Source organism: Gymnoscopelus microlampas (genome assembly GCF_963454915.1).
Source record: "Gymnoscopelus microlampas genome assembly, chromosome: 19".
Classification (NCBI taxonomy): domain Eukaryota; kingdom Metazoa; phylum Chordata; class Actinopteri; order Myctophiformes; family Myctophidae; genus Gymnoscopelus; species Gymnoscopelus microlampas.
The window spans coordinates 35,434,987-35,459,560 of record NC_139956.1 but is presented as its reverse complement, the minus strand read 5'-3'; the positions used below and the strand labels follow the sequence as shown (position 1 = coordinate 35,459,560).

Genomic DNA, 24,574 nt, shown 5'->3' with positions numbered 1-24,574 from the left:
CTCCCTGGCATGGAGGCCTGCATGTTTGGTGGTGGTGGTGGTGGTTGGTTGGTTGGTGATGGAAGGCAGGAGCAGATTACCGGGCCGTAGCCAGGGAGAGATATTGGTTCCAGGCTTGCCTGTGGAAAGGAAGCCTGGCAGGAGGATGGAGGAGGGATGGAAGTACTCAAATCTTCTTTCAACCCATTAAGACCTGAAGCCGATTCTACAAATGTTTTCTAAATACTAACAGTTTTGGGGAAAAAATATAAAACATTTTTTTTCAAGATCTTTCAAAAATAGCAGATCTACAAGCTCATAGCGCGGCACTCGGTGCCGTGCTATGAGCTTGTATATCTGCTATTTTTTAATAGCCAAAGAAATCTAAAGTGACACAGATGCGTTCCAGGTCTTAAAGAGTTAAAAGTAAAAGTAGCAATATCACAATGTAGGAATACTCTGGCCGGTATTCTTTTTTTTTAAGTAGTAAAGCAAAAGTGCTCGTGAATGGTCCACTTCACTTAATGTTTTATGTTTCATGTGTTTCAATGGGTTAATTTCTTGTTGTAAATCTACAAGCTCGCACGACCGGCTATTTTCAAATAGCTGTGTAAAGTACAACATAGATGAACTAAACATGTCAAATAATTGTAGCGGACTAAAAAGTACAATAGTTGCCTCTGATATGTAGTGGAGTAAAAGTATAAAGAACGGAAATACTCAAGTTAAGTAAAAGTACCTCAAAATTGCACTTTAAGTACAGTACTTTAATAAATGTACTTGGGTTACTTTCCACCAGAGGTGGTTGGAACAAGGAGAGGATCTAACCTGATCACTGAACACTACAAAGCACCCACTTCCCCATATGGAACACATTTCTTCACCCTCTATCCCTCTCTTTATCCCTCTCTCTCTCTCTCTCGTAGGTTTTCCCGTAGAACAGGAGTGAGTGTGGGAGAGAGACTTGACCTATTGTTATAAACCCAGAGAGTCGCCGTGCTGAGCATTGCGATGTCTGCTTTGGCCGACTCAGCGCCGTTTGAGTTCAATCGTAACTCACATACCCCTCTAGTCAACATGCGCCTTTTTAGCCCCTTCCCCCTCTTCCAGTCAAAGTTTGACTTCTTGGGACGTCTATCCCAAGAAGTCATCCGTTTTGGGAGTGAGAATGCGTTGGGTTCAGTGCCAAATGTATCCCGGTTTTCACTACAATTTAATAATACTCGGTTTTGAGGCACTTGCTGTACAATAGACCCTTATGTTCTGTTCTGTTGAAAGGTGCAGTCAGTTTTTGTGCTCAGGGCTGAACTAAGTGTCCCTCATTCTGATGATAGTGGCAGGTGGAAAATAAATAAATAAAATAAAATAACAAGTCCAAAACATGTCAAAAATATAGCAAAAGCAGTCGCAATACACAACTCGTTTTCAGCTTGAAGATCGTCTATTTTTGCTACTTTTGTATGACACTGTAGTGTGATGAAGTAGAGGCACTAATTTACACAAAACAATAAGATAAATATGGTTTAAATTATGGAGATAAGAGGTTTCTCGCACCGTCAGCGACGAAATCCAACCCTGGATCTTAAGTAGAAAATCAACGCTAGCCAGTGGCCACTAGCCTCTTCCTCGGCTGTGCTGTAGATGTTTAGAACGGAGATGGTATCTGTTACAGCGCTCTATAATCTGCAGGCTTCATCTGGAAACAATGAATTATTTGGTTAACCTCTTTCCACCCAAAGCAGACCACGTGTGTTCCTTCCTCCGCGCTTATATTGTCGAGGCCTATCGCATGACACAGCATTAAATGCATCTTCCCGCTGGTCGCCTGCCAAGCTCGATCGGCCTCCACTGCTCTCTCTCTCTCTCTCTGCGTAAAGTACATTTACGCAAGTACTGTAGTACATTTCGAGGTACTTTTACTTTACTTGAGTCCATTTTTCAATACTTATTATACAAATATTGTACTTTTTACACCATTACAATTATGTGACAACTTTAGTTACAAAGTTTATTCCAAAATTGCTGATATACAAGCTCGCAACGAGTCGCAATGCGTTGTGAGCTTTAGACCTTCTATTATTTTCTCATTGCCACGTTTTGAAACATTTTAGAACTTTTACATTGGTACCGTCAGTATATTTGAATGCCAATCCTTTTGTACTTTTACTCAAGTCAAATCTTCAATACAGACTTGAAGATTTGTAACAGACTATCTTAATATGGTATTTCTACTTTTACTTAATATAAACAATACAAGAGTTCTTCTTCCACCATTGTCTCTCTCTCTCCCCCAGTGAGGAGTGTAGCTCATTGGAGGAGGGGGGGTTGGGGGTTTGAAACCCCATCCAGAACGGCCCCATCGATGCGTCGACGCGCGGCGCAATCAAGCTAATCCACCCCCGAGTTCAGCAACCCGTTGTTCCAGCCTCCCCACGGTTTACCAGACATGGAAATGATTAAGTCAGCAGCCTTCCGCGTATTTACCCCCTCCCCTCGCCTCTCCTCCTCTCCCACAGATTGGAAAATGAGTGCATGTCATAGAAAACGCCTCACATCTCAAAAAGAGACCCCATGCACCGCCGTTACTCCCTCTAAAAGCTTTCTTCCCGAGTTAAAGTAAAGCTCATAAGACGCCGGCGGTACAACGCCGTGCCAAAGTGCTGTCCTACCTGAGTGAAAGCAGGTACTCACCCCTTGGCCTTCGCGTGAGGGACCGAGGAGGCGGGCTGGCTAGCTGGGTGACCATACAGTAGTTTCGAACCCCCCTGGTCAGACTGAATTAAATGCACACAATTTCCTTTTGGAAAACGTAGATTATTGTAGATATCACAGTTTAACAATTTAATTAAAAAATGTATGCCTATGTTAATCACCATAACATGGTATCACTACTTTGGGGAAGTTTTCAAAACGATTTTCAAATGTTTAATTTTATTTTCCAAAATAGCAAAAAATAGCCGATCTACAAGCTTATTGGACCTGCTATTTTCGCTATTTGACGTAAAAAAAGTAGGGCTTAAGTGGTACAGAAAATGCCCCTCCCCCTCATTTTGTTTTACAAATCGAACCCTGCATCGAAACACACCAACGGCATCCAATACCAACATTCCTGTGCCTCCACCGCACGCACGCACGCGCGCACGCACACACACACACACACACACACACACACACACACACACACACACACACACACACACACACACACACACACACACACACACACACACACACACACACACACACACACACACACACACACACACACACACACACACACACACACACACACACACACACACGCGATATCTTGGGGGGCCAGTCAGTGGCATACATTTGCCAAAAAAAAGATGCATCAAATGTTTTTCAATTCAGTATAAAATCACAGGCATGTGGAGCATGGCCCACGGTGGGGTGGGGGGGAAACCTTCTGAAAGCCTGCCCACTGGGCCGTAGCTAATCTGCTGACAGAAAGCAGAGGCTTGGAAACACGTTCTGGCTAAAAAGCTCTAGTCACTAAAAAGGTGACAGTATACGTCTGGTGGAAAATAGCTCTGGCGAGTTTGCATGAAAATTGTGTACATGTGTACGGACTTGGCAGTCGAATTCTGGAACTAGTAGTAGCCCCTCCCCCCTCCCTCCCCCTGAGTCTGTAATTGGACAAAAAATATCACATGACTGGCTGGGTTGACTAGTAGCGGGGAAGCATCTCTTCCAATTAAGTTCCCAATTAATTGTTTCTATCCCCTTTCGTGTAACTCATTTCGTGTACTACACTAGACTGAATACACATCGACAAAAACAGCAGCTTCTGTGTTCAAATGTTTGTATTTGTCACGGTTTGTATTCAAATCTGATCTCCTTGTTGTTTCGTCAAATCAAGAGTAATTATTTGATTATTCTCTTTACGTAGTTTTCCCTTTTCTCAACGTTTTACGATAACCCACTGTTTAGTGGCAATTTAGTGTTGTTGTAGCAGTAATGCAAAATCACTTTAGGATATCGACTGATTTAGCTGTCCCACTTAATGTCCCATATATACCATGAAATCACCCTACTATACAAAGTTCCTTGGCGGGGGTTCCAAATTGACCCTTACAGGTCTAACTCTGAGAGTTATAGACCATTTTCTAGACTCAGTCCTTGAAACAAATAAAAAAAAGTTTGAGAACCACTGAATTAGAGGAAAGGGTATTGCTGAGTTAGCAAGGTCAGGTTGATGAAATACATATAACACAGACTACTACGGTAAAACATCCACAGTCTCCCATCTCATCCTCTAACAGGCCTATAAAGTGTTAAAATCATCTATGGTAATAAAAGCCTGCCGTTTCAGAGTTTTTATTTTAAAGTTCATTCTAGGCATATGGTGCAGACGCAGTGGTTCCCAAACTTTTAGGGCTCAAGATCCACTTCGTGCCTCGTTGCGAGCTTGTCGATATGCTATTTTAACTACGTCTTAAACGTTTTTTAATTTTATTTATGGACCTTTTTTTTATTTTATTTTATTTTATTTATGAAATACTTTTTTTTTTAATTGATGAAAAGTTTTTGGTTAAACTTTTTGATTTAAAAAATATATATATATTTTTTTTTTATGTAGGAAAAAATAGATATTTACTTGCCAATGCCATCCATAAAAATTGGTCCACGACACAAACATGGGTCCAGAGTCCCGACCCACTGTTTGGGAAACAGTGGCGCAGAGAACATGAAGGCCCTTCTCACAAACCCAGTGTGGGTTCTGGGTAATGAGGTGTGTAAGTAGTCCTGCGAACGTTTAGGCTGATGAGTCTGTCTGATGTAATAGTGGGAACCATTTATCTTTTTGTTTGTCAATTTCAAAATGAACTGATTGGAGGCTGAACTTTCTTGGGTTGGGTTTATTTACTGTAGGCGTTCGAGAAAAAGAAAAAGCCAAGCCAAATCGTGGAACGGAGCATAAATAAACAGCTGTACCATGCGTAAACACACATTTGTCAACTGCGGTCAGCAGTTGGGTTCTTTTTTCAAGTATAAAACACGCTTGAGAGTCACTGAAAGTCTGTCGCTGTCATTACCAATCTGCTGTCCTTTTCTGTGTCATTACAAGCTGTTATACAGTAATATGTGTCCCTCTCTCACTGTCATTACAAGCTGTTACACAGTAATATGTGTCCCTAGCAGGACTTAATTAATGCCAGAGCTGGCGGAGCTCGGCTCCGAAACCACCCTCCCACAAAAAAACACTTTATTATTTGCTGTTAAAAAAGTTGCGCCAGTGAGCCGTGTGTGTGTGTGTGTGTGTGTGTGTGTGTGTGTGTGTGTGTGTGTGTGTGTGTGTGTGTGTGTGTGTGTGTGTGTGTGTGTGTGTGTGTGTGTGTGTGTGTGTGTGAGTGAGTGAGTGAGTGAGTGAGTGAGTGAGTGAGTGAGTGAGCGAGCGAGCGAGCGAGATCCATGCCATGGATTCATATGCGCAAAATGAAACTCGTTATGTTATCCAGCAGCTAGTCGGGGGGAAATGGCACTCATAGGCGCACATTTTAAAACAAGATTTAAAACAATAAATATCTATATATATATGTAATATTGTAAAATATAATCATTTACAAATTAAGCACTGGTTCCTAGCCAAATTCTAATACCCAAATCTCTGCTCAGTTGCTCCCTCGGTCCTCCAGCTTAAGCCGGAAATAGTTTTGTCCCAAATGGTCATTTGCTTTTGGAGTAGCCGAGACTGGAGAGCGAGTGGGCTCTCCAAGCCGCTTGGATCTAGTGTAGGCTTCAGTCTGTTCTCGACCTCTTGCCGAAGTGATGAGTGCCTATCTGTTCTGTTATTGGATGGACCGTCTCTCAGGCTATGGGAGGGAAACCCATGACTACGCCGTCTGGGAGATGGGGTCTATAAAAACAGCGTTGCCGTGTCGCGGACTTCAAAGGGATGTTTTAGAGCCGACAAAACTTTGTTCTGCAAGCTCATATTAAAATGTAAACATAACGTGCCTGCATGCGCTTGTTGAACGGTTTGAGAGTAAAAGTGTCCCATTTGATTAAACTGCAGACACTGAAGTGAGTTTATATATATATCATTCTGAATAACAGTGATCTAAGCTACTGAAGCAACAAATTAAATAATGGGTTGATTTTTATTTATACAATCATGCTGTTTGTTGAGCGAGAATGCATGTAAAACAGCTCAAATAGGCCTATGAGAAATACAGCATCTACTATACAACATGACATGCAGGAGTAACAAATGAGGGAGCAGGAGTCCTCCGGACTTGCGTATAGTCCCGCCTCCTCGCTCGGAGGCGGGACAAATGCACGAGTAGAGTGAGCGAGTGGAGTGAGCGAGTGTTGAAGTTGGGGTATTGGAATTTGACCACCGTTTCTGTGTCACTACAACCTGTTACACAGAAATATGTGTCCCTCTCCCAGTGTCATTACAACGTGTTACACAGTAATGCGTGTCCGTCTATCATTGCCATTAATACCAACCTGTTGCAGTATGTGTCCCTCTCGGAGTGTCATCAGTCTTCTATGCAGTTCTACCAGCTCATCAAGGTAAGCCTGGAACCATATCAACATGTCAAAAACATTCTCATGTCAATGCATCAATTTACAAGTAAAGAATAATAACAGAATAATTCACAAGATGTCTCTTAACCCATTCAATCCGGGAAAGCATCTGTGTCATTTTAGATTTTAGCTATAACCATTATTTCATACTTTGGCTATTAAAAAATAGCAGATATACAAGCTCATAGTGCTATGAGCTTGTATATCTGTTATTTTTGAATAGCCTGATAAATCTAAAATGACACAGATGCGTCCACGGTCTTAATGGGTTAACCACTGAAGTCCTATTTCCAAAATATTTATTTTCAAACATACCACCCTAACCCCAACAGTTACAGAAACCGTATTCACCACCCACTGACACCTTCAGAACTCCCGTGTACCTTGTCACATTCTAGATTCTTGTTCTTATCTTGCTTCGTCTGCTTCGAGGGACTCTTCACCTCCAGAATCTGTGAGACAGTAGAAGGAAGACGCATTGGGGACGTCGGTACAGATGATGCAGTACAGGCTATTATGCGTTGAGTGAATGAACGCTCGCACACCAAGGGCTCCAATATGATAGATGCTTTAATGCACCTAAAGCTCTTCCTCAGAACGAAGAACAGTGTCACAGAAACTCTTGGTGCAGTAAAGCATTCGTCATATTGGAGCCCTACAGCGTGCAAGTGTTTTATTTTAGTTTTTATTCTTGCACTGATCGTCACTCAGCACCTGGCCCCCTCTTTGGGTTTGGGATGTGCATGAAGTTTTTTTTCACATTATATGCACAAGTGACCACAAAATGTGTCCATGCTCATAACCTTATGTTCTCCATGGAATTACACAACACGTAAAATCAGAGTTCTCAACAGGCCTGAAAATTAAGGCCCGGGCCTAACTGGGCCCGGCCCGAACAATAACCATAATTTTAGGCCCAAAAAAACCCAAACCCTGGAAAAGTGTCATTATGTGCTTAATGTCCTCAAAGTCACGCATCCAAGAAGCTTTGAACTGAGCAGAGTGGACCGTTCCAGGGATAACGGACAAAACATCTTGAAAGCGGCCACTTTCGCCGATTTTCAATGTTTGAGTTTTCGCCATTTTGCCCATTTTCTTTTCAATAACACGGGCTAGGACGGCGCCAAAATAGATACCCGAGTAAAGTTCACTTTGAGCTGCATCCAACGCATCCACTGCCATTTCCGTCGGCCTTACTGTTCGGCCGCTAGGGGTAATTGAAATATATTTTTTTGGGTGTAATAGATTTATTTATTTTTTCACAGAACCCGAGGCTCGGCTCGGCTCGGCCAGACTGATTAGCATACATTTTTGGCCCGGCCCCAAAACATCGGGGCGGTTTCGGGCAGAATTTGAGAACTCTGTGTAAAATGCATATCTTCCTACTGTACCTGGTTATTGCTGGTCTTCAAATGGGCCGGGGCCTCGTTTCGAGAGGGAGGTGACGGGGACGAACTGTTCTCACTCTCACTGCCGTCACTCAAACTGACCCTATGTTGCATAGATATGATAGAAGACAATGATCAATCACCACGGTGGATAACACAATACAGTAGCCAAGAGTGGGCACCTGAACATTGTGGGTATCTCAGTGTTAAATTGGCTATTTGTTCCTAAATGTAAAGCAATAAAGAATTTGGAAATTGGTCTTAACCCATTCAAAACGGGAACGCATCTGTGTAACCACTTTATCCATATTTAATACTTTGGCTATTCAAAAATAGCAGATCTACAAGCTCATAGCGCGACACCGAGTGCAGCGCTTTGAACTTGTATTGTGCTATTTTTTTTAAATTGTGAACATTTGTGCAAATCTATTTTCTAAAGTAAACATTTTTAACTCAAATCTTTGCTTCTGACCCCGGGAACCTTGGGCTCTTTTGTACACATGGTATGGGAATGTCCGGGGATTATGGAGTTTTGGGGGAATTTGTTGGGGACTTTAACAGACTTAATGCTAGTACAACTGCCAATGGATCCATTTGTACATCTTTTGAATGATGACTCTAAACTGTCTCTTACTGTTAAGTCACGCAAAATCTGGCTGGCAGGACTTACAGCAGCCAAAAAGATTATTGTCCAACGCTGGAAACCTCCACATGACTTATCCAAAACACACTGGCTAAGGAGCTTTTTGGACATTGCCTATCTAGAACTGTCATCGGCCAGGATTAATCATGCCCAACAGGGCACAATCTCTCTGTGGACAAATCTGATATCTGATCTGAAAGATCTACTGACTCGATGATGCTGTAGTTGTGTTGTGTGACTATGTGGAAGGAGGGCGGGGTGGGAAGGGATGGGGGGATGAAGAGGGGGGAGAGGGGTGGGGGATATTGATGTTATTTATGATTTATTGTTTAATTAAAATGCATATTTGTCTGTAATTTGTAAAATCAATAAAAATTGAATAACAAAAAAAAAATCTTTGCTTCTGGGGGGTCCCGGGAACAAAATATTTCGGGATGGGGGTCTGCGGCCACATTGAGAACCACTGATATAGCAACATACGTTTTTTTCAAAAAACGGTTAGGATTTAGAAGACGTTTGTAGAATATATATGCAAATATTTGCAAAAATATTCACCATTTTTCCAAATAGCAGATCTACAAGCTCATAGCGCGGCACAGCACGCTATGGGCTTGTGTGTCTGCTATTTTTGAATAGCCTAAGACATCTAAAATGACAGAGATGTAATAGATGTATAGCTGTATAGCTGACCTGCGCTGGCGGTGCGTCAGGTGCGTGTGCACCGCCCTCTGGTCCATGTCAGACTCCATGTCATTGTCATCGTCATCCTCCGATTCGTCCTCATTGTCGTCCGAGTGCAGGTCTGGGATTATCGTCTGCAGCGGACCCAGGACTGGTTTATATGAGGGAGAGAGAAGGAGAGACAGAGACAGAGAGAGAAAGAGAGAGAGAGAGAGGAGATAGAGAGAAAGAGAGAGAGGCACAAAAGGAGTGGGGAGATGAGGGGAGTCTGCAATTATAGCTTCCAATTGACCATACAAAAAAACAAGGACATCAAGTGGTCATCATGCGCGGAGAGGGCCATGCTGTGTTGTGGTTGGTTGAGGGCTGAAGATCCCAGCAGCCAATAAAAAGCCTTGTGGCCTAACGGTGTCATGTGACACAGCTTGGTGTGAGGCGGAAGAGAACTAATTGCCGGGTCCAAGGAGCTGGCGGCCAAAAGCATTGGTTCTCCAACTTTTTCAAGTCAAGGACCCCCAAATTTGTATGTACTTTGTTTGTAAGTATTTGGCCGTGGACCCCCATCTGAATTTTTTTTGTGCCAGGGACCCCACAGAAGAGAAGATTTATTTCAAACAAAATAGCAGCGCAGCACAAAGTGATGCACTGTGAGCTTGTAGATCTGCTATTTTTTGAATAGCCAACATATACAAATCATGTATGAAGTGGTTAAAATGATGGCAATGTTGTATTTAGGTGCCCCCACCCCCCCAAGGACCCCTGGGAGTCCCCGGACCACCCACTGAGAACCACTGGCCTAAAGGTTAAGAGGACGTGCTCAACAAACCTCCCCCTGGATAAAAAAAAAAAAGGATACAAAAAAGAAAAAGAAACGGGTGAAGCAGCATCAAACGTTGTTCGCTGCAGATGTGTGATCGCGTGCATATTAAAACAACAGAAGTTGAGTGTCAATGTACTCCATGCAGATGTGACTGGTGGTGTGGGGGTGGGGAATGTGGGGTGGAGGGGTTCAGGGATTCAGACCGGCCCCTGGTAGGCATGTATAAGATAACACATCACGATACGATACGATTCGAATCACGATACGAATTTTCAAACACAATTATTTTCCAGACGAATGACAAAAAAAAAAATCATTTCTCTTACACAAATCCAGTATTTTCTTCTCTTTCTTATACTGGGTTTTTTCTTATCCTCTTTTCAATACAGTAGCAAATGACTGAAAACTATTTGTTTTAATCAATTATCTTGCAAAGATCCTGTATTTTCTTCTTTTTTTCCCTGCTGTTTGCATCACGATATAAATGTTTTATTAAATTGTCACCAGTTTGAATCGATTTACGATAAATCGTTACATGCCTAGCATGTAACGATTGTTACATGGGGGTGGGTTGGGTGGGTGGGTTACCTGTGTGTGCGGAGGCAGGGACAGCCACCCTTTTCCTGATGACGAAGTCCATCACTGCGTTCATCACAAAGATACAAGAAACAAAACATGCACAGAGGTCACTCTCACCACAAGACACCGTTGCGGCGGGGACATCACCGCTGACGCTCCCACAATAAATTCACTTTTTTCGGGCATGCCATTATAAGCTAAATTTGATTTAAAAATCACACATAAAATAGTGACGCAACTCCAAATTTTACGGCATTCAGAACTTCTGATGGGAGGTTCCGGAACTTTTTTTCCTCAGAACTCGTGCACCCACAGATGTCCTGACTCTCCCAACTATAGGAGGGAGCATGTATAGAGCACCGAGTTCTGACGTAATTTACACATCCTACCTGGGTCATGGTTTTCGAATGAAATTCCCATAGATGTCTTTAATATCGCGTCAAATAAGAACTGTGCTCCAAAAAGAAACAAATGATCCCAGCAGTTTGACTCTTATATGAAGCATCAAATGACAACTGAGAAAACGCTAATGTTACTTCTGCCAAATTAGTGAAATTTTCGCCAGAAACAGACTGTATCAAATACGAGCGACTGACTATCATAAACGATGCAGAGCCACCTCCCTGACAATATCGCAGAGACAGTTTGTTTATTTTTGGACCACAATTCGTATATGAGACGATTCTAAGATGACCCAATGTCAGGACTTCTGTGCTCTATTGGCCTTAACTGCTACATGAGAGCAAAAACTGTCACTACAGAAGAAGTGGAGAGAGTTAATGAACAGAGCAGCAATGGCCACACATTCACCCCTCACCGCAATGCCATGCTAGCTCCTCCGTCACGCCGCGGTGTGTCTACATGTTCAGATATAGATCATGTATCATCACATTTGATCGTTATAAGTGTACTTAAGAACGTTTTTTTTTCCTGCTGACATGGCTTCCGCTTGGATATGTCCCTGTAGGCTTGCAAAAAAATCAATAGCGGTGCCCAGTGCCAAACCAAAGCCTATTAACATGAAAAGGTTCGATACTCGCTGCATCGTACAACAAGGATGCACACGATAGATATGGATGTTGGCTGCTTGGACGCTACAAAGGGGAAAGCTCCTGTACACACCTGCACCATGTACATGTATGTAATGCAAATTGTTGTTGTCGGGCAGAAACCAACTGACACCCTACTTGATCATACTACAGCGTCACACAAAAGCATCAAAAGGAGCAGATCTACAAGCTCGAAACGCGTCCCTTCGCGCCGCGTTTCGAGCTTGTAGATCTGCTACTTTTGATATGAATCCTGTAAGGTAACAGTTTTGGACATCAGGTTTCCAGACCGACAGAGACCAAATAATATCTTGTCGCTGTCGGGACGAAACAGCGAAAACCTGTTTAATTGTTATTTAAAAAAAAAAAAAATCATAACAGTGAAAAAGGCTAATCTACAAGCAGGAGCGGCTATTTTCACTACTTTTTTTGAGGGACACTCTTGCATGATGAAGTAGGGCGTTCATTTAACACAAAAAGCTGTAACACACACACACACACGCGCGCACGCACACACACACACACACGCACAGGCAAGCCTGCTCCAGCCTGCGTGAAGATGCATTTTGAGCGATGCAACCTGCACCCTGATGACATGACTTTGACACCCCGGTGCTAGATGAGATGGATGAGGTGAGAAGGTTGATGAGGAGAGGCCATCTGCTGGGCTGGACCTCTGCTGAGAGATCATTTCATTTTAACTCACTATTTAACCCATTAAAGACCGGGAACGCCCTCTGTGTCATTTTAACATTTCTTTGGCTATTCAAAAATATCAGATATATACAATCTTGAAGATTTGTGCAAATCTTCGAATATATAAAACAAAAAAAATTACATTTACATTTGGAACTCAAATCTTTGCTTCTGAGGGGGTCCCTGGAACAAAACATCTTGAGTTGGGGATCCGCTGCCGAATACAGATCTAAAAATCTTTTTCATCTCAATGAACCCCAAAATGATATGTATTAGGCCGGGGACCCCCATCGCAAAATATGTTGTTCCAGGGACCCCCCAGAAGCACAAACATATATATATATTCAAAAATTTGCAAAGAAAATCCAACAATTAAAATAAAAATGGCAGATGTACAAGCTCATAGGGCGGCATTCGGTGCCGCACTATGAGCTTATAGATCTGCTATTTTTGAATAGCCCAAAGAAATCTTAAAATGACACAGACGCGTTCCCGGTCTTAATGGGTTATGGTCTCTTCACAAGGGGAGCTTAATGACTCGCCAAGTCATTCATTTTCAATGAGAGACGAGCGGGCAGCTATAAGGAGACGTGGGGCAAGTTGACCTCATTTCTACCCCACTTTTCTCCCTATTTAGTCCTCATGACAATTAACCCTTCCTACACATTTCTGTGTTGTCCCTGCTGTTGTACCCTACTGTCTCAACTGCCAGTGACGAGCCCCCACCGGGAGGATGTATAGCACCTCTTAGTCTAGAATAGATGGAGTCCATGCGCATAGGGTGGATTTTTTTTTTTCTCGAGTGCGTATTTTGAGATTCTGCCAGGTAACAGGCTGAAATAACGTCCCTTGAGATAAATCTTTAATCCTTTCTTTCACATATCCTGACCCCAAACCCGAAATTGGAAACGATAGGAAAGAGCATAACTTTTGAAGGAAACAACCTACGGAGACAAATGAACCAATTTTCCGAGACAATTTGGACCTGAGGAATTCCTTTAAGCGGTTATTATTAAGATTCAAGCACATCTTGACTCTATTACAGGACAAAAAAACGCAAAAAAACAGATCACATATATATTTATCCTCCCGTTCAACACTCCCCACTGTCAGGCACCGCCCCACCCAGCTCCCCTCCACACCCAGCTTCCCTCCCCGAACATGGCCAGTTGTGTTCGTATAGACCCCCGGCCAAGCCGGAAGTTATTATTGTAAGGATTATTTCCCCGAACAGTTTACTCATCATATCGTTACGTAGGCGACATTGGCATGCAACTTAAAAGTATAAATCAGGCATAAGTGGTCAACAAAATGTTCAGGTCTCAGTGTAATGCCAGTTGAGAGAGAGAGAGAGTGTGTGTGTGTGTGTGTGTGTGTGTGTGTGTGTGTGTGTGTGTGTGTGTGTGTGTGTGTGTGTGTGTGTGTGTGTGTGTGTGTGTGTGTGTGTGTGTGTGTGTGTGCGCGCGAGTGTAAAATTACCTTGCCGTTTGTGATGGTTGGGAGCAAAGCCTGAACTGGAACTAGTGCTGGAGCTGGCTGGACTGGGCTGCTCAGACTGGGAGAGGATGACCCAAAGAAACACAGAGAAAGACAGGAAAACGGGATAATAGATTACTAATAGAATAGTAACCACAATAACTAAAATAAAATGACACCCGGGGGTGCAAACCCCTGCAGGCACCAACATGTCTTGCTGTGAAACACCTTCGTTGATTGACCAGAGTATGTAACTTTGTTTTCGACCTTAAAGTTGCGGTGAAACTCGCAAACGAAGACTCGCTTCTGTCTCTCCCATTACGAGAGGGCCGTGGCGTGAGAAACAACGGAAAATTATGAATGAAATGCTGCACTGCATGTAAATTGTTGGAAAATCTCTCCCTCCCTCTCTCTCTCTCTCTCTCTCTGAATGGACTTGATAGTGTGTTGTGGGTTGGGCCACGCATCACTCGTATACAGGGTATCTGCAAAGTTCTAAAGTGGCAATTTAAGGACATATAAAACCTTTTTAATAGTCTAAAAGGAAAATAATAAGAAGACCATTACTACGTCAAAATTAATCAACAAACTATACTATAAAAAAGGGTCAAACATTGGTTAAATTGTCAAATATTATGTAAGAAAGAGGCAAACATTTTGGAAAAAAAGCCGATCTACAAGCTCACAATGCCTTGCATTACGAGGCATTGTGAGCATGAAGATCGGCTTTTATTTTTTCACAATAATTGTCTGTGGAACCGAGTCAAACTAAATGTAATTCCAAGTGCTTGTCAGGGTGGGGGGTCCCTAGTTGAAATATGATTATTTTGGGGGGGTCGCAGCCTGAAAAGGTTTGGGAACACCTGCTCTAGGTCTTTCCATAAAGCAGAGGGAGAGAGGGAACACCTCTGGCAAATTTGAGGTATTAAAGCCCATCTGGAAACGGGCCCCCCAAAACAGCCCATTAAAGTTAATTGTAATTCATTTGTTTACGCTCCTCTCTCTCCAACAGACAGCCCTCAGAAGATGACCAACTCGGGTCCCGTTAAAGATTGACACAATTATGGCTACAATGATAATAATGATAATCCTGATTGTTTTGCTTAAACAAGGGTAAGTGATATTTTATGGTTAAAACAAAAAGTTGTTTTTGTTAAAGGTCTATATTCTAATCATTGTTATAGTGTCCCCGTCTCACAAGCTCTTTAACTGATTTTGACCTGAGGCCAATTCTAAAAACGCCTTCTAAATCCTGACAAAGGTTTTCTGTAAAACCTCAAATACTTATTCAAAGATTACAAAAAATGTATGTTGCTATATACTGTACATAGCAACAACAAGCCCAAAAGGGTTCCCGTCCTGAAAGGTAGGCCTATAGTTACAAATAGGGGCTCCCGCCCTAAATGGGTTGTTAATAAAGAGAAAATACATTTTCAGGTGGGTTGCCAATTTCATCCAATCAGAAGAGAGTACCCATTTATCAGCTTCAATGTTATGGTTTTCCAGTTCCAATTTGTGTCTGCTCATTTCTTTGTGTCATCACTTTCAATTTCACTTGTTCATCCTGTTCTCCCGTCCTGAAAATATATTTCCTGTTTACTAAAGAGCTGGGGAGACGGGGGGAGACTCCCGTTACTAAACAAACACTATATAAGATAAGAAAGAATATGATAAATGTTTTTATAATGTTCTAATATTCTTTATAATTTTGTCTTCAGATGTCGACATACATACTTATAGAGAAAAGAAAGAAAATACAAAAACGTTTTAACGTTTAATTTCCCCCTTTTTTTCCTGGCATCTATTGTTAATTATACCTCCGTTATGACCATGGACCGGCTCTGAAAGTGCGAAAAAAACATTCCATTTCATGTTGTTATTAATAATTTCTTCAACAAATACCCAACTATCCCCACCTCCCTCATCAGCCTGCAGCACAAAGCAGTGATTTAGGAGACCCAGGCTCTTAAATGTTTTCCTAGCTGATAAGGATGATGAGCAGATCTACTTAACACACCTGCCTGTTAATTAATCGCACGCTGCTTGGCAGGTGTGTGTGAATGCGTGCAAACGAAAGATGCCAGATTAACCCATTCAATCCGGGACCGCATCTGTGTCATTTTAGATGTCTTCGGCTATTCAAAAAATTGCTTCTTTTTTTTTTTATCATGGAAAATATGTGCAAATCTTTGAATATATATGTTTTTTAAAGCAAACATTTGTAACTCAAATCTTTGCTTCTGGGGGGTCCCTGGAAAAAAAATTCTGATGGGGGTCCGTGGCCAAATAGATATCATTTTGAGGGTCCTTGACATAAAAAAGTTTTGAGAACCACTGACATAGCAACATTTGTTTATCAGAAAACTGTTTTAGAAGACATTTGTAGATTCCCGGATTGAATGGGTTAATAGTATTATACTGTACCACCGTGTGCTGCTTACATTTCTGACTAATAAAGTATTCAAATCAACCAATCAGAACACGGTACAGCAGTGGCAGTGTGGAAGCACGTCTCTGGAGAGGAGGCTGTCAGGAACGTGCCCGGTGTGCACTTTGATTCAAGGAGGAAGTTAACAAGTGCAATAGTGATGACACAACAGGCCCACATGTCCTCAACCGCTGCTTTGCTGACTGCACTGACTACACTAAACCCATACCGGGAACGCATCTGTGTCATTTTAACATGTATTTGGGCTATTCAAAAATAGCAGATCTACAAGCTCGTAGATCGGCTATTTTTGAATTGCAGAACTACAAATTGAATAGAAAATCTTCGAATCTTTGCTTCTGTGGGGGGTCCCTGGAACAAAATATTTTGAGATGGGGGGGTCCGCGGACAAATACATATCATTTTGGGTGGTCCTCGACACCCAAAATGATATGAACCACTGATATTACAGCAACATACGTTTAAAAAAAAAAAAAAAATGTTAAGCTCCTTACACACCGGGGGCGTTTTTTTCATGCAAATAATAAGTTTTTTTTAAAAACCTTATAAAGTCAATGCAAGCTTCCATGGAGCGAAAAAGCGTCTTTTAATTATTCGGAACGAGTCCGAATTTTGCGTGTATTCGCATAATCGCCGGTGTGTAATGACCTTTAGGATTTAGAAGACATTTTGTAGAATCCCCCAGAAACAAAGATTTGAGTAGAAAATGTTCGCTTTAAAAAAACATATTCAAGGATTTGCACATTTTTTACGATAATAAAAGATAAAATAGCAGATCTACAAGCTCATAGCGAGGCACTCGGTGCCGCGCTACGAGATTGTAGATCTGCTATTTTTGAATAGCCCAAAGTATTAAAAAACGGTTATAGCTACAAAATAAAAATAAATTACACAGTATGCGTTCCCGGACACGCGCGCACGCACACACACACACACACACACACACACACACACACACACACACACACACACACACACACACACACACACACACACACACACACACACACACACACACACACACACACACACACACACACACACACAGTGAAATATGGAGCGATCCTTTTTATGTTGTGTGTACGAGAGCCAAGTGTTCAGCATGTGGCCTGGTGGGGGCTGAATGAATGAAGCAGCAAAACCCCTGGGTGCTCTGAGAAAACACACTGTCTCTTTGATCTCAAGACCCTCTGTCTCCCTCTCTCTATCCGTCTGTCTAAAGACCTTTCTGTTTGGCCGCTGCCTTTGATTTCGAGTTATACTTTTCTTTTTCTCTCTCTTGCACTGTAACCGTATCCGTTTTAATGTTTCAACTGCTTTTGTTTCATGCATGTCCTAATGGCATTGTATGATTGTGTGTGAATTGATGTTCTGTTTAAAGCACGTTGAAATGTGCTATACAAATACGACTGCCTTGCCTTGTCTGTCTCTCTCTGACTGTGTCTCTGTCTCTCTCTCTCTACCTCCCTCCTCACTCTTCCTCTCTGGATTATTTAACCCATTGAGTCATTGAGGAAAGCATCCGTGTCGTTTTTTGATTTCTTTGGCTATTTAAAAATAGCAGATCTCCTATTTTTGAAAAAAAAATGTGAACATTTTTAAAACTTTGAATACATATCCGTATATTTTTTAAAGCGAACATTTGTAACTCAAATCTTTGCTTCTGAGGGATTCTACAAATGTCTTCTAAATCCTAACAGGTTTTTTTAAAAACCCACAAAAATTGAATGTATTTGGCCGCGGAACCCGATCTGAAAATATTTTGTTCCAGGAACCCCCCCCCCCCGCCCCCAGCCAGAAGCAAAAATGTCAGGTTACAAATGTTCGCTTTAAAAATATACAAAGAAATCGATAAAAATGTCAGTCTATGCTTTCCGGGTCCTAATGGATTAATAGCTTGTTCCGTTTTGGTGTCTCACTGACATGAAATGCCTGGTCAGAGGCCTTGGAATTAGTGACCACCCCACACACACACAGACACACACACACGTCACTTTGTGTCGGAGTGTCGCGCCGCGAGCTTGTACATCTGCACTCACTGCGCTGAGCAATGTTTCAACCACCTGACGAAAAAGTTATATTTCATTACATTTCATGTTATAGTATCTCTGTCTCTCTCATTACTATTCATGCAAAACAAATTAACATCAACGACGAGCACAAGAACCAATCAACACTAAGCAGCACAAGAACCAATCAACACCAGAACCAATCAACACTAAGGAGCACCAGAACCAATCAACACTAAGGAGCACCTGAACCAATCAACACTAAGGAGCACCTGAACCAATCAACACTAAGCAGCACAAGAACCAATCAACACCAGAACCAATCAACACAAAGGAGCACCTGAACCAATCAACACTAAGGAGCACCTAAACCAATCAACACTAAGGAGCACCTGAGCCAATCGACACTAAGGAGCACCTGAACCAATCAACACTAAGGAGCACCTGAACCAATGAAGCTCAAGGAGCTTGGCTGAGCTTGCAAATCTGCTATTTTCACAATTTGTATCTGTCAAACTAAATTGAATGAACTACAGTATACTACAGTACATTCCCGTGAACAGGAACGAAATCGTTCACTTCCAGAAACCGTTACGTTCACGCTTTCGTTCGTCACTCCCCCCCCCCCCCCCCGTACACAGGACGGGAGGGCGGGCTGTACGCACAACGTAATAATAACGCTCCCGCGATAGTGTTTTTCACCACACAATTAGTGCTACTGAGCGCTGAACGTGAACGAATCATTTGAACGGATCACCGCCGCGAACATGAACGAAATCGTTCGTTCACTGAAATGTTTTTTTTTTTTTCTCCCACAACTACTGGCCTGGCCTGGCCGCCGCCGCTGCCTTGAAGAATCCACACAGCTGTGCACACAGCTGGTTGGACCGGCCTGCCAGCTGTCTGCTCAACATGATGAAGACAGATTGCCTCCAACTGCAGACTTGAACTATTCATGCTCAAGATCACTGCAGACATGTGTGTGCCTGGCTCAACACCGCCGTTTAAACCACGTTCACAAACTCAACAGAGAGTCGTATCAATCAACATGCTGCTATAGCCCTCTTCTTCTTGACATTTCACATTTTTGTAAAGAAGATTTTTTATTTTGGAAGCTGTGAGATTATGAGACACTTTATAGACCGAGCCAAACATGGGTGTTTCCCAAACAGTGGGTTTGGGAAACACCAATATTTTATATATATATGTTCTTCTTTTTTTCAAAAAGTATTTTTCAAGAAAAGTTCATGAATTAAAAAAAAAAAAGAAGTAGTAGTGAAAATAACTGATCTACGCTTTGCGACACGTTGTGACCTTGTAGATCTGCTATTTTTTCTAGTTTGGGTCCCAGGGAGAAATGTTCTCTTTTGGGTCTCGAGCAAAAAAGTTTGGGAACCACTGACTTCGATACCTAGACACTCTGATCAGTACAATGTTTAAAAACACAGACAGTAAAGTACATTTAATGGAGCACAGCAGGTTTCACTTTGAAACACTTCTGGGTTAATTTTAACGTCTACTCTAGCTTTTGTGAGCAACCCAGACAGTTTTTATGTTGCTTGATTCACTATTTAGGTGCTTGATATTCATTTTATCAGACACGCCACCTTCCTATCCACCCCAGTTTTTCAAGTTGCTTGATTTTATACAAATTATATTAAAACAATAAAATTATAATTTAAACACCCTCGTGCATTAGAAGGACAATACAGTATCAGTCACCAGAACCAAGGTCATGTGTTTTCAATGCGTTTAACATGCTTAAGATGGAGTTTGAAGTTACAGTACAAAGGGTTTGGGGTCTGGTGGATTATGTGGTTGAACCTAATCTCTCAAGCACCTCTGCCCTAAACATGTAGTGTTGTCGTTAGTTGGAATAAACACAGAAGCACCCGGGAGGAAGTGGACTAAGAAAGGGGAGGAGACAAAAACAGAGTTCCTGTTTCTACACAAAAAAGTGGTTTCCCCCCAGAGGCAAAAACAAAGGAGAACCGAATGGGTTCCCAGATTGAGTTGAACCTGACAATGCTCATTTGTGTGCTGGGGTGTGTGTTTGTCTCTGTCGGCTGGAGGGGTGTAATAAAAAAATGTGACAAGTCAATCTTTTGCATTTCTTTCCAACCCCAAATTGGCTTTCAGATGAAGACGATTAAGCTCACATTGATAACTACATACGTGTGCAATAGATTAGAAAAGCAGAGTACCATTTACCACCATATATCATACGTAGTTTAGAGATAACTTCCCACTAGCACAGCCATGTTTTGCTGAATGTCTCGCATAAAAGCAAGTGGAATAATATCAAGCCATTAACCCATTCAATCCAGGAACGCATCTGTGTCATATTAAGATTTCTTTGGGCTATTTTTTTGAAATATCGTGGAAAATGTGTGCAAATCTTTGAATGTATATGGTTTACAAAGCGAAGATTTTTTAACTCAAATCTTTGCTTCTGGGGGATTCTACAAAATGTCTTCTAAATCCTAACAGTTATTTGAAAAAAAGTACGTTGCTATATCAGTGGTGCTCAAACTTTTTCATGTCAAGGACCCCCAAAATGATATGTATTTGGCAGCGGACCCCCATCTGAAACTATTTTGTTCCAGGGACCCCCCAGAAGCAAAGATTTGAGTTAAAGATGCTCGCCTGAAAAATATATATACTGATACTCAAAGATTTGCTCAAATAATTGCAGATCTACAAGCTCTTAGCGTGCCGCACTATGAGCTTGCAGATTTTCTATTTTTGAATAGCCAAAAGTATTAAAAAAATGGTTATATATAAAAATCTAACATGACACAGATGCGTTCCCGGTCTTAACCCATTAAGACCTGGAACGCATCTGTGTCACTTTAGATTTCTTTGGCTATTCAAAAATAGCAGATATACAAGCTCATATGAGCTTGTAGATCTGCTATTTTTGAAAAATCTTTTCAAAAAACTGCTAGGATTTAGAAAACATTTTTAAGAATCGCCTCAGGTCTTAAAGGGTTAATGGATTAATGGACGTGGGGGGGAATGCCATTATCCCTGGATATTTCCATCTCCCTCCCCCTAGCAGCTCTTTTAGGTCTAAAAGACCGTGGCTATAAGCATGGACATTTCCAAAACGAGTGAATATTGGCAGTGTAGGACGCATTGCACACCAGGCTGTTAGCTCATCTCTAGCTGTGGACAGAAAGGAATTTGCTGGACAATAGCGGTGGTTTGGCCTGTTTTGGCACAACGACTATATGACTCACAGTATTACCGTCTCTGTCGGCTGGAAAACCTCATATGTCCAAAACCGTATCTCAGGGGTCTTCAACAGGGGGTCCGGGGACCCCCAGGGGGGTCCTCAGAGTTACTACAGGGGGGCCGCCAAGTCTTTGTGTGATATGATAGCATAGCATCCCATTTCTGAGGAGAACTTTAGCCAAAAATAGCCGATCTACAAGTTGTGAGCCTGTAGATCGGCTATTTTTGGCAAAGAGGTACAGTATAGGTGTAGAGGGAAAAAAAAGAGCAGACTAAGTTTAAAAAAAAATAGTTTAATCTGCAACACAATTTGAATACAATATAGAGGGGGTCCCTGCTTCATCTCTCGCTCAGCTAGGGGGTCCTTGGCCTGAAAACGTTGGAAGACCCCTGCCGTAACTTTTCGAGGATTTCACTTTTCAGCAAACAACTACAAAAGTAGCAGATCTACAAGCTCAAAGCTGTGGCTCTGCTGCTTTTGATGCTTTTGTGACGCTGCAGTACGATTAAGTAGGACGTTAATTTATGAAAAAAACATAAAAAGTTAGAAGTTGAGAATATGGAGATAGGAGGTTTCTGCCGGGCAGTGACGATAATACTTGACATTCCTTGCCGACCATTTTCCAAAGCATTATATCGTGGTTGGTTATTATTTTTCTAGGACTGTTCATTTCAGGATAAAGATCAACTTGCAGTAACCTGAAACTATAGCTTGAGATACAGTAGGTCATCCATGACGCTGCATGTAATTGTGCTGTTATTACGAGGTGGCGCCGCAGAGGGGGCCAGCTGTCTGTTAATCCATTATATTAAGACCCCGGGAACGCATCTGTGTAACCACTTTAACCATTATTTTATACTTTGGCTATTCAAAAATAGTAGATCTGCTATTTTTGAAAAATCAAGGTTTTTTTTGCAAATCTTTGACTACATATATTTTTTAAAGCAAACATGTTTAACTCAAATCTTTGCTTCTGGGGGGTCCCTGGAACTACATATTTTGAGATGGGGGTCCACGGCCAAATACATATCATTTTGGGTGATCCTTGACATGAAATAGTTTGAGAACCACTGATTATTATTATTTATTATTATTACTATTAGCAACGTATGTTTAAAAAAAATAAACTGTTAGGATTTAGAAGACATTTGTAGAATCCCCAGAAGCAAAGAATTGAGTTGCAAATGTTCGCTTTAAAAAATAAAGATTTGCACAAATGTTCACGATTTTTCAAAAGAAATAGCAGATCTACAAGTGCCGCGCTATGAGCTTGTATATCTGCTATTTTTGAATAGCCCAAAGAAATCTAGAAATGACACAGATGCGTTCCCGGTCTTAATGGGTTAACTGGGTTTGTCTGCATCTCAAGTCCTCACAAAATGAAGACCAATCACAGCTCAGCTCATGCTGTCCTGTGCATACAGTGAACTTACTGTATAGACTGGATCAATTCTCTGTTGCCAGGTTGCACGTCAACAATCAGCGTTTTGAGCTTGTCAAAAAGTAAACAGTTTTGGACATGAGTTTTCCACCCTGACAGAGACGATAATCACTTCTAGAGCTCTACCGTAGCCGGCGCCAAGTCTGTGAGCTTTGCTCCCCTCCTCCTAAACACCCCCGCGGCACAAAAAACTATCTCCTGTTAATGTATGATGTCTGAAAGATAAAAAAAATAAGACGAGGACAGTCAAGGAAGACTGATTCGGCATCAAAATAATAATAACGTCTACACTGCAAAAACCTTAGTGTCAATTTAACTCTACCTCACATGCTATTCTTACACAAATATGTAATAATAACCACTACTAATTGATTTCAGTGCTTTTTACAAACATATTCTTTACTTACTGGACTGGTCTTTCTATCACAAACTAAAACAACAACAACAACAAAATAAAAGACGGCCGAGGGGAGGGGGTGATGGGGAGGGGGGGTCCTGTCTTCAACAAAGACAACAGGAGGCTATTGAGAACTTAACGAGGTAGCCCCCCACATAAAGATAAAAGGAAAGAATAAAAACCTAGATACATTGGAGAAAGGAGAGAGGGGAGTGAGAGAGAGAGTGAGAGATACATTAGAAGAGAATTGGGGCCATGACAGACAGACAGACAGACAGACAGACAGACAGACAGACAGACAGACAGACAGACAGACAGACAGACAGACAGAAGACAGACAGACAGAAACACACACACACACACACACACACACACACACGTATCACTATACTTGTGAGGATTTTGTTTTTAATTGCCATTTTTAACCATAAGCATGAAGCCGAAAAATTGCCAATCTAAAAGCCCACAACGCGACACGTTGTGAGCTTGTAGATCGGCAATTTTCCGATGCAAGGACACCAGCGCGCAACTAAGTGTAAATCAGGCATAACTTTATCTCTAATCCCTAAACCTAACCTCTAAATGTTTAATCCTGATCTGAATCTTTTTTCCAATTTATAAACATCTCCCTGAAAAATCTTTTTTTGTGAAGACCAGCCCAGGGAAATGGTTCCTCACAATGTCTATTTCTCAAATTCTACTATACTGGACCAGTGTTGATTTTGACAGCACTTTTTTTTTTAGTTTTAGTCATAGTCTTTTGAATAAAATTCCATTTAGTTTGTCATACTTTAGTCATCTGTTTTAGTTTTTGTCTAGTTTTAGTCGACTAAATATTATAATATTATAAGATCATAGTCTAAAATGTATTTCGACGGGCCGTGATGGCGTCGTAATGGCTGATTTTACACTAGGTTGCATGCTGAAAATAGCCAATCTACAAGCTCAACGCGTCGCGAGCTTGTAGATCGCGAGCGCAACCAAACATACATTGACTTGTCTTCTTCACAAGTCCTTCCCTAACATTTTTGGCTAGTTTTCATTTGTTGATGAAATTGTCAATATGTTTACTCTTAGTCATCATAGCTTAGTTTTTATTTAGTTTTCATCAGTGAAAAAAGGTAGTAGACAAACTTTTTTCGTCATAGTTTTAGTCGACAAAATCAACACT

At 41.6% G+C, this 24,574-nt stretch overlaps 1 protein-coding gene across 2 annotated transcripts in view; it reads right to left on the bottom strand.

Moving 5' to 3' along the window:
* mllt3 (MLLT3 super elongation complex subunit) overlaps positions 1-24,574 on the bottom strand; it is a 124,577-nt gene that overhangs the window by 6,331 nt on the left and 93,672 nt on the right. For both annotated transcript variants that reach the window (XM_084043629.1, XM_084043628.1), the window contains exons 9-14: positions 13,873-13,948; positions 10,658-10,711; positions 9,259-9,400; positions 7,929-8,028; positions 6,921-6,989; positions 6,457-6,528 (exon numbers count right to left, since the gene is read on the bottom strand). In XM_084043629.1, coding sequence (XP_083899755.1) covers positions 6,457-6,528; positions 6,921-6,989; positions 7,929-8,028; positions 9,259-9,400; positions 10,658-10,711; positions 13,873-13,948 — 513 coding nt within the window. The remainder of the gene's footprint in view (positions 1-6,456; positions 6,529-6,920; positions 6,990-7,928; positions 8,029-9,258; positions 9,401-10,657; positions 10,712-13,872; positions 13,949-24,574) is intronic.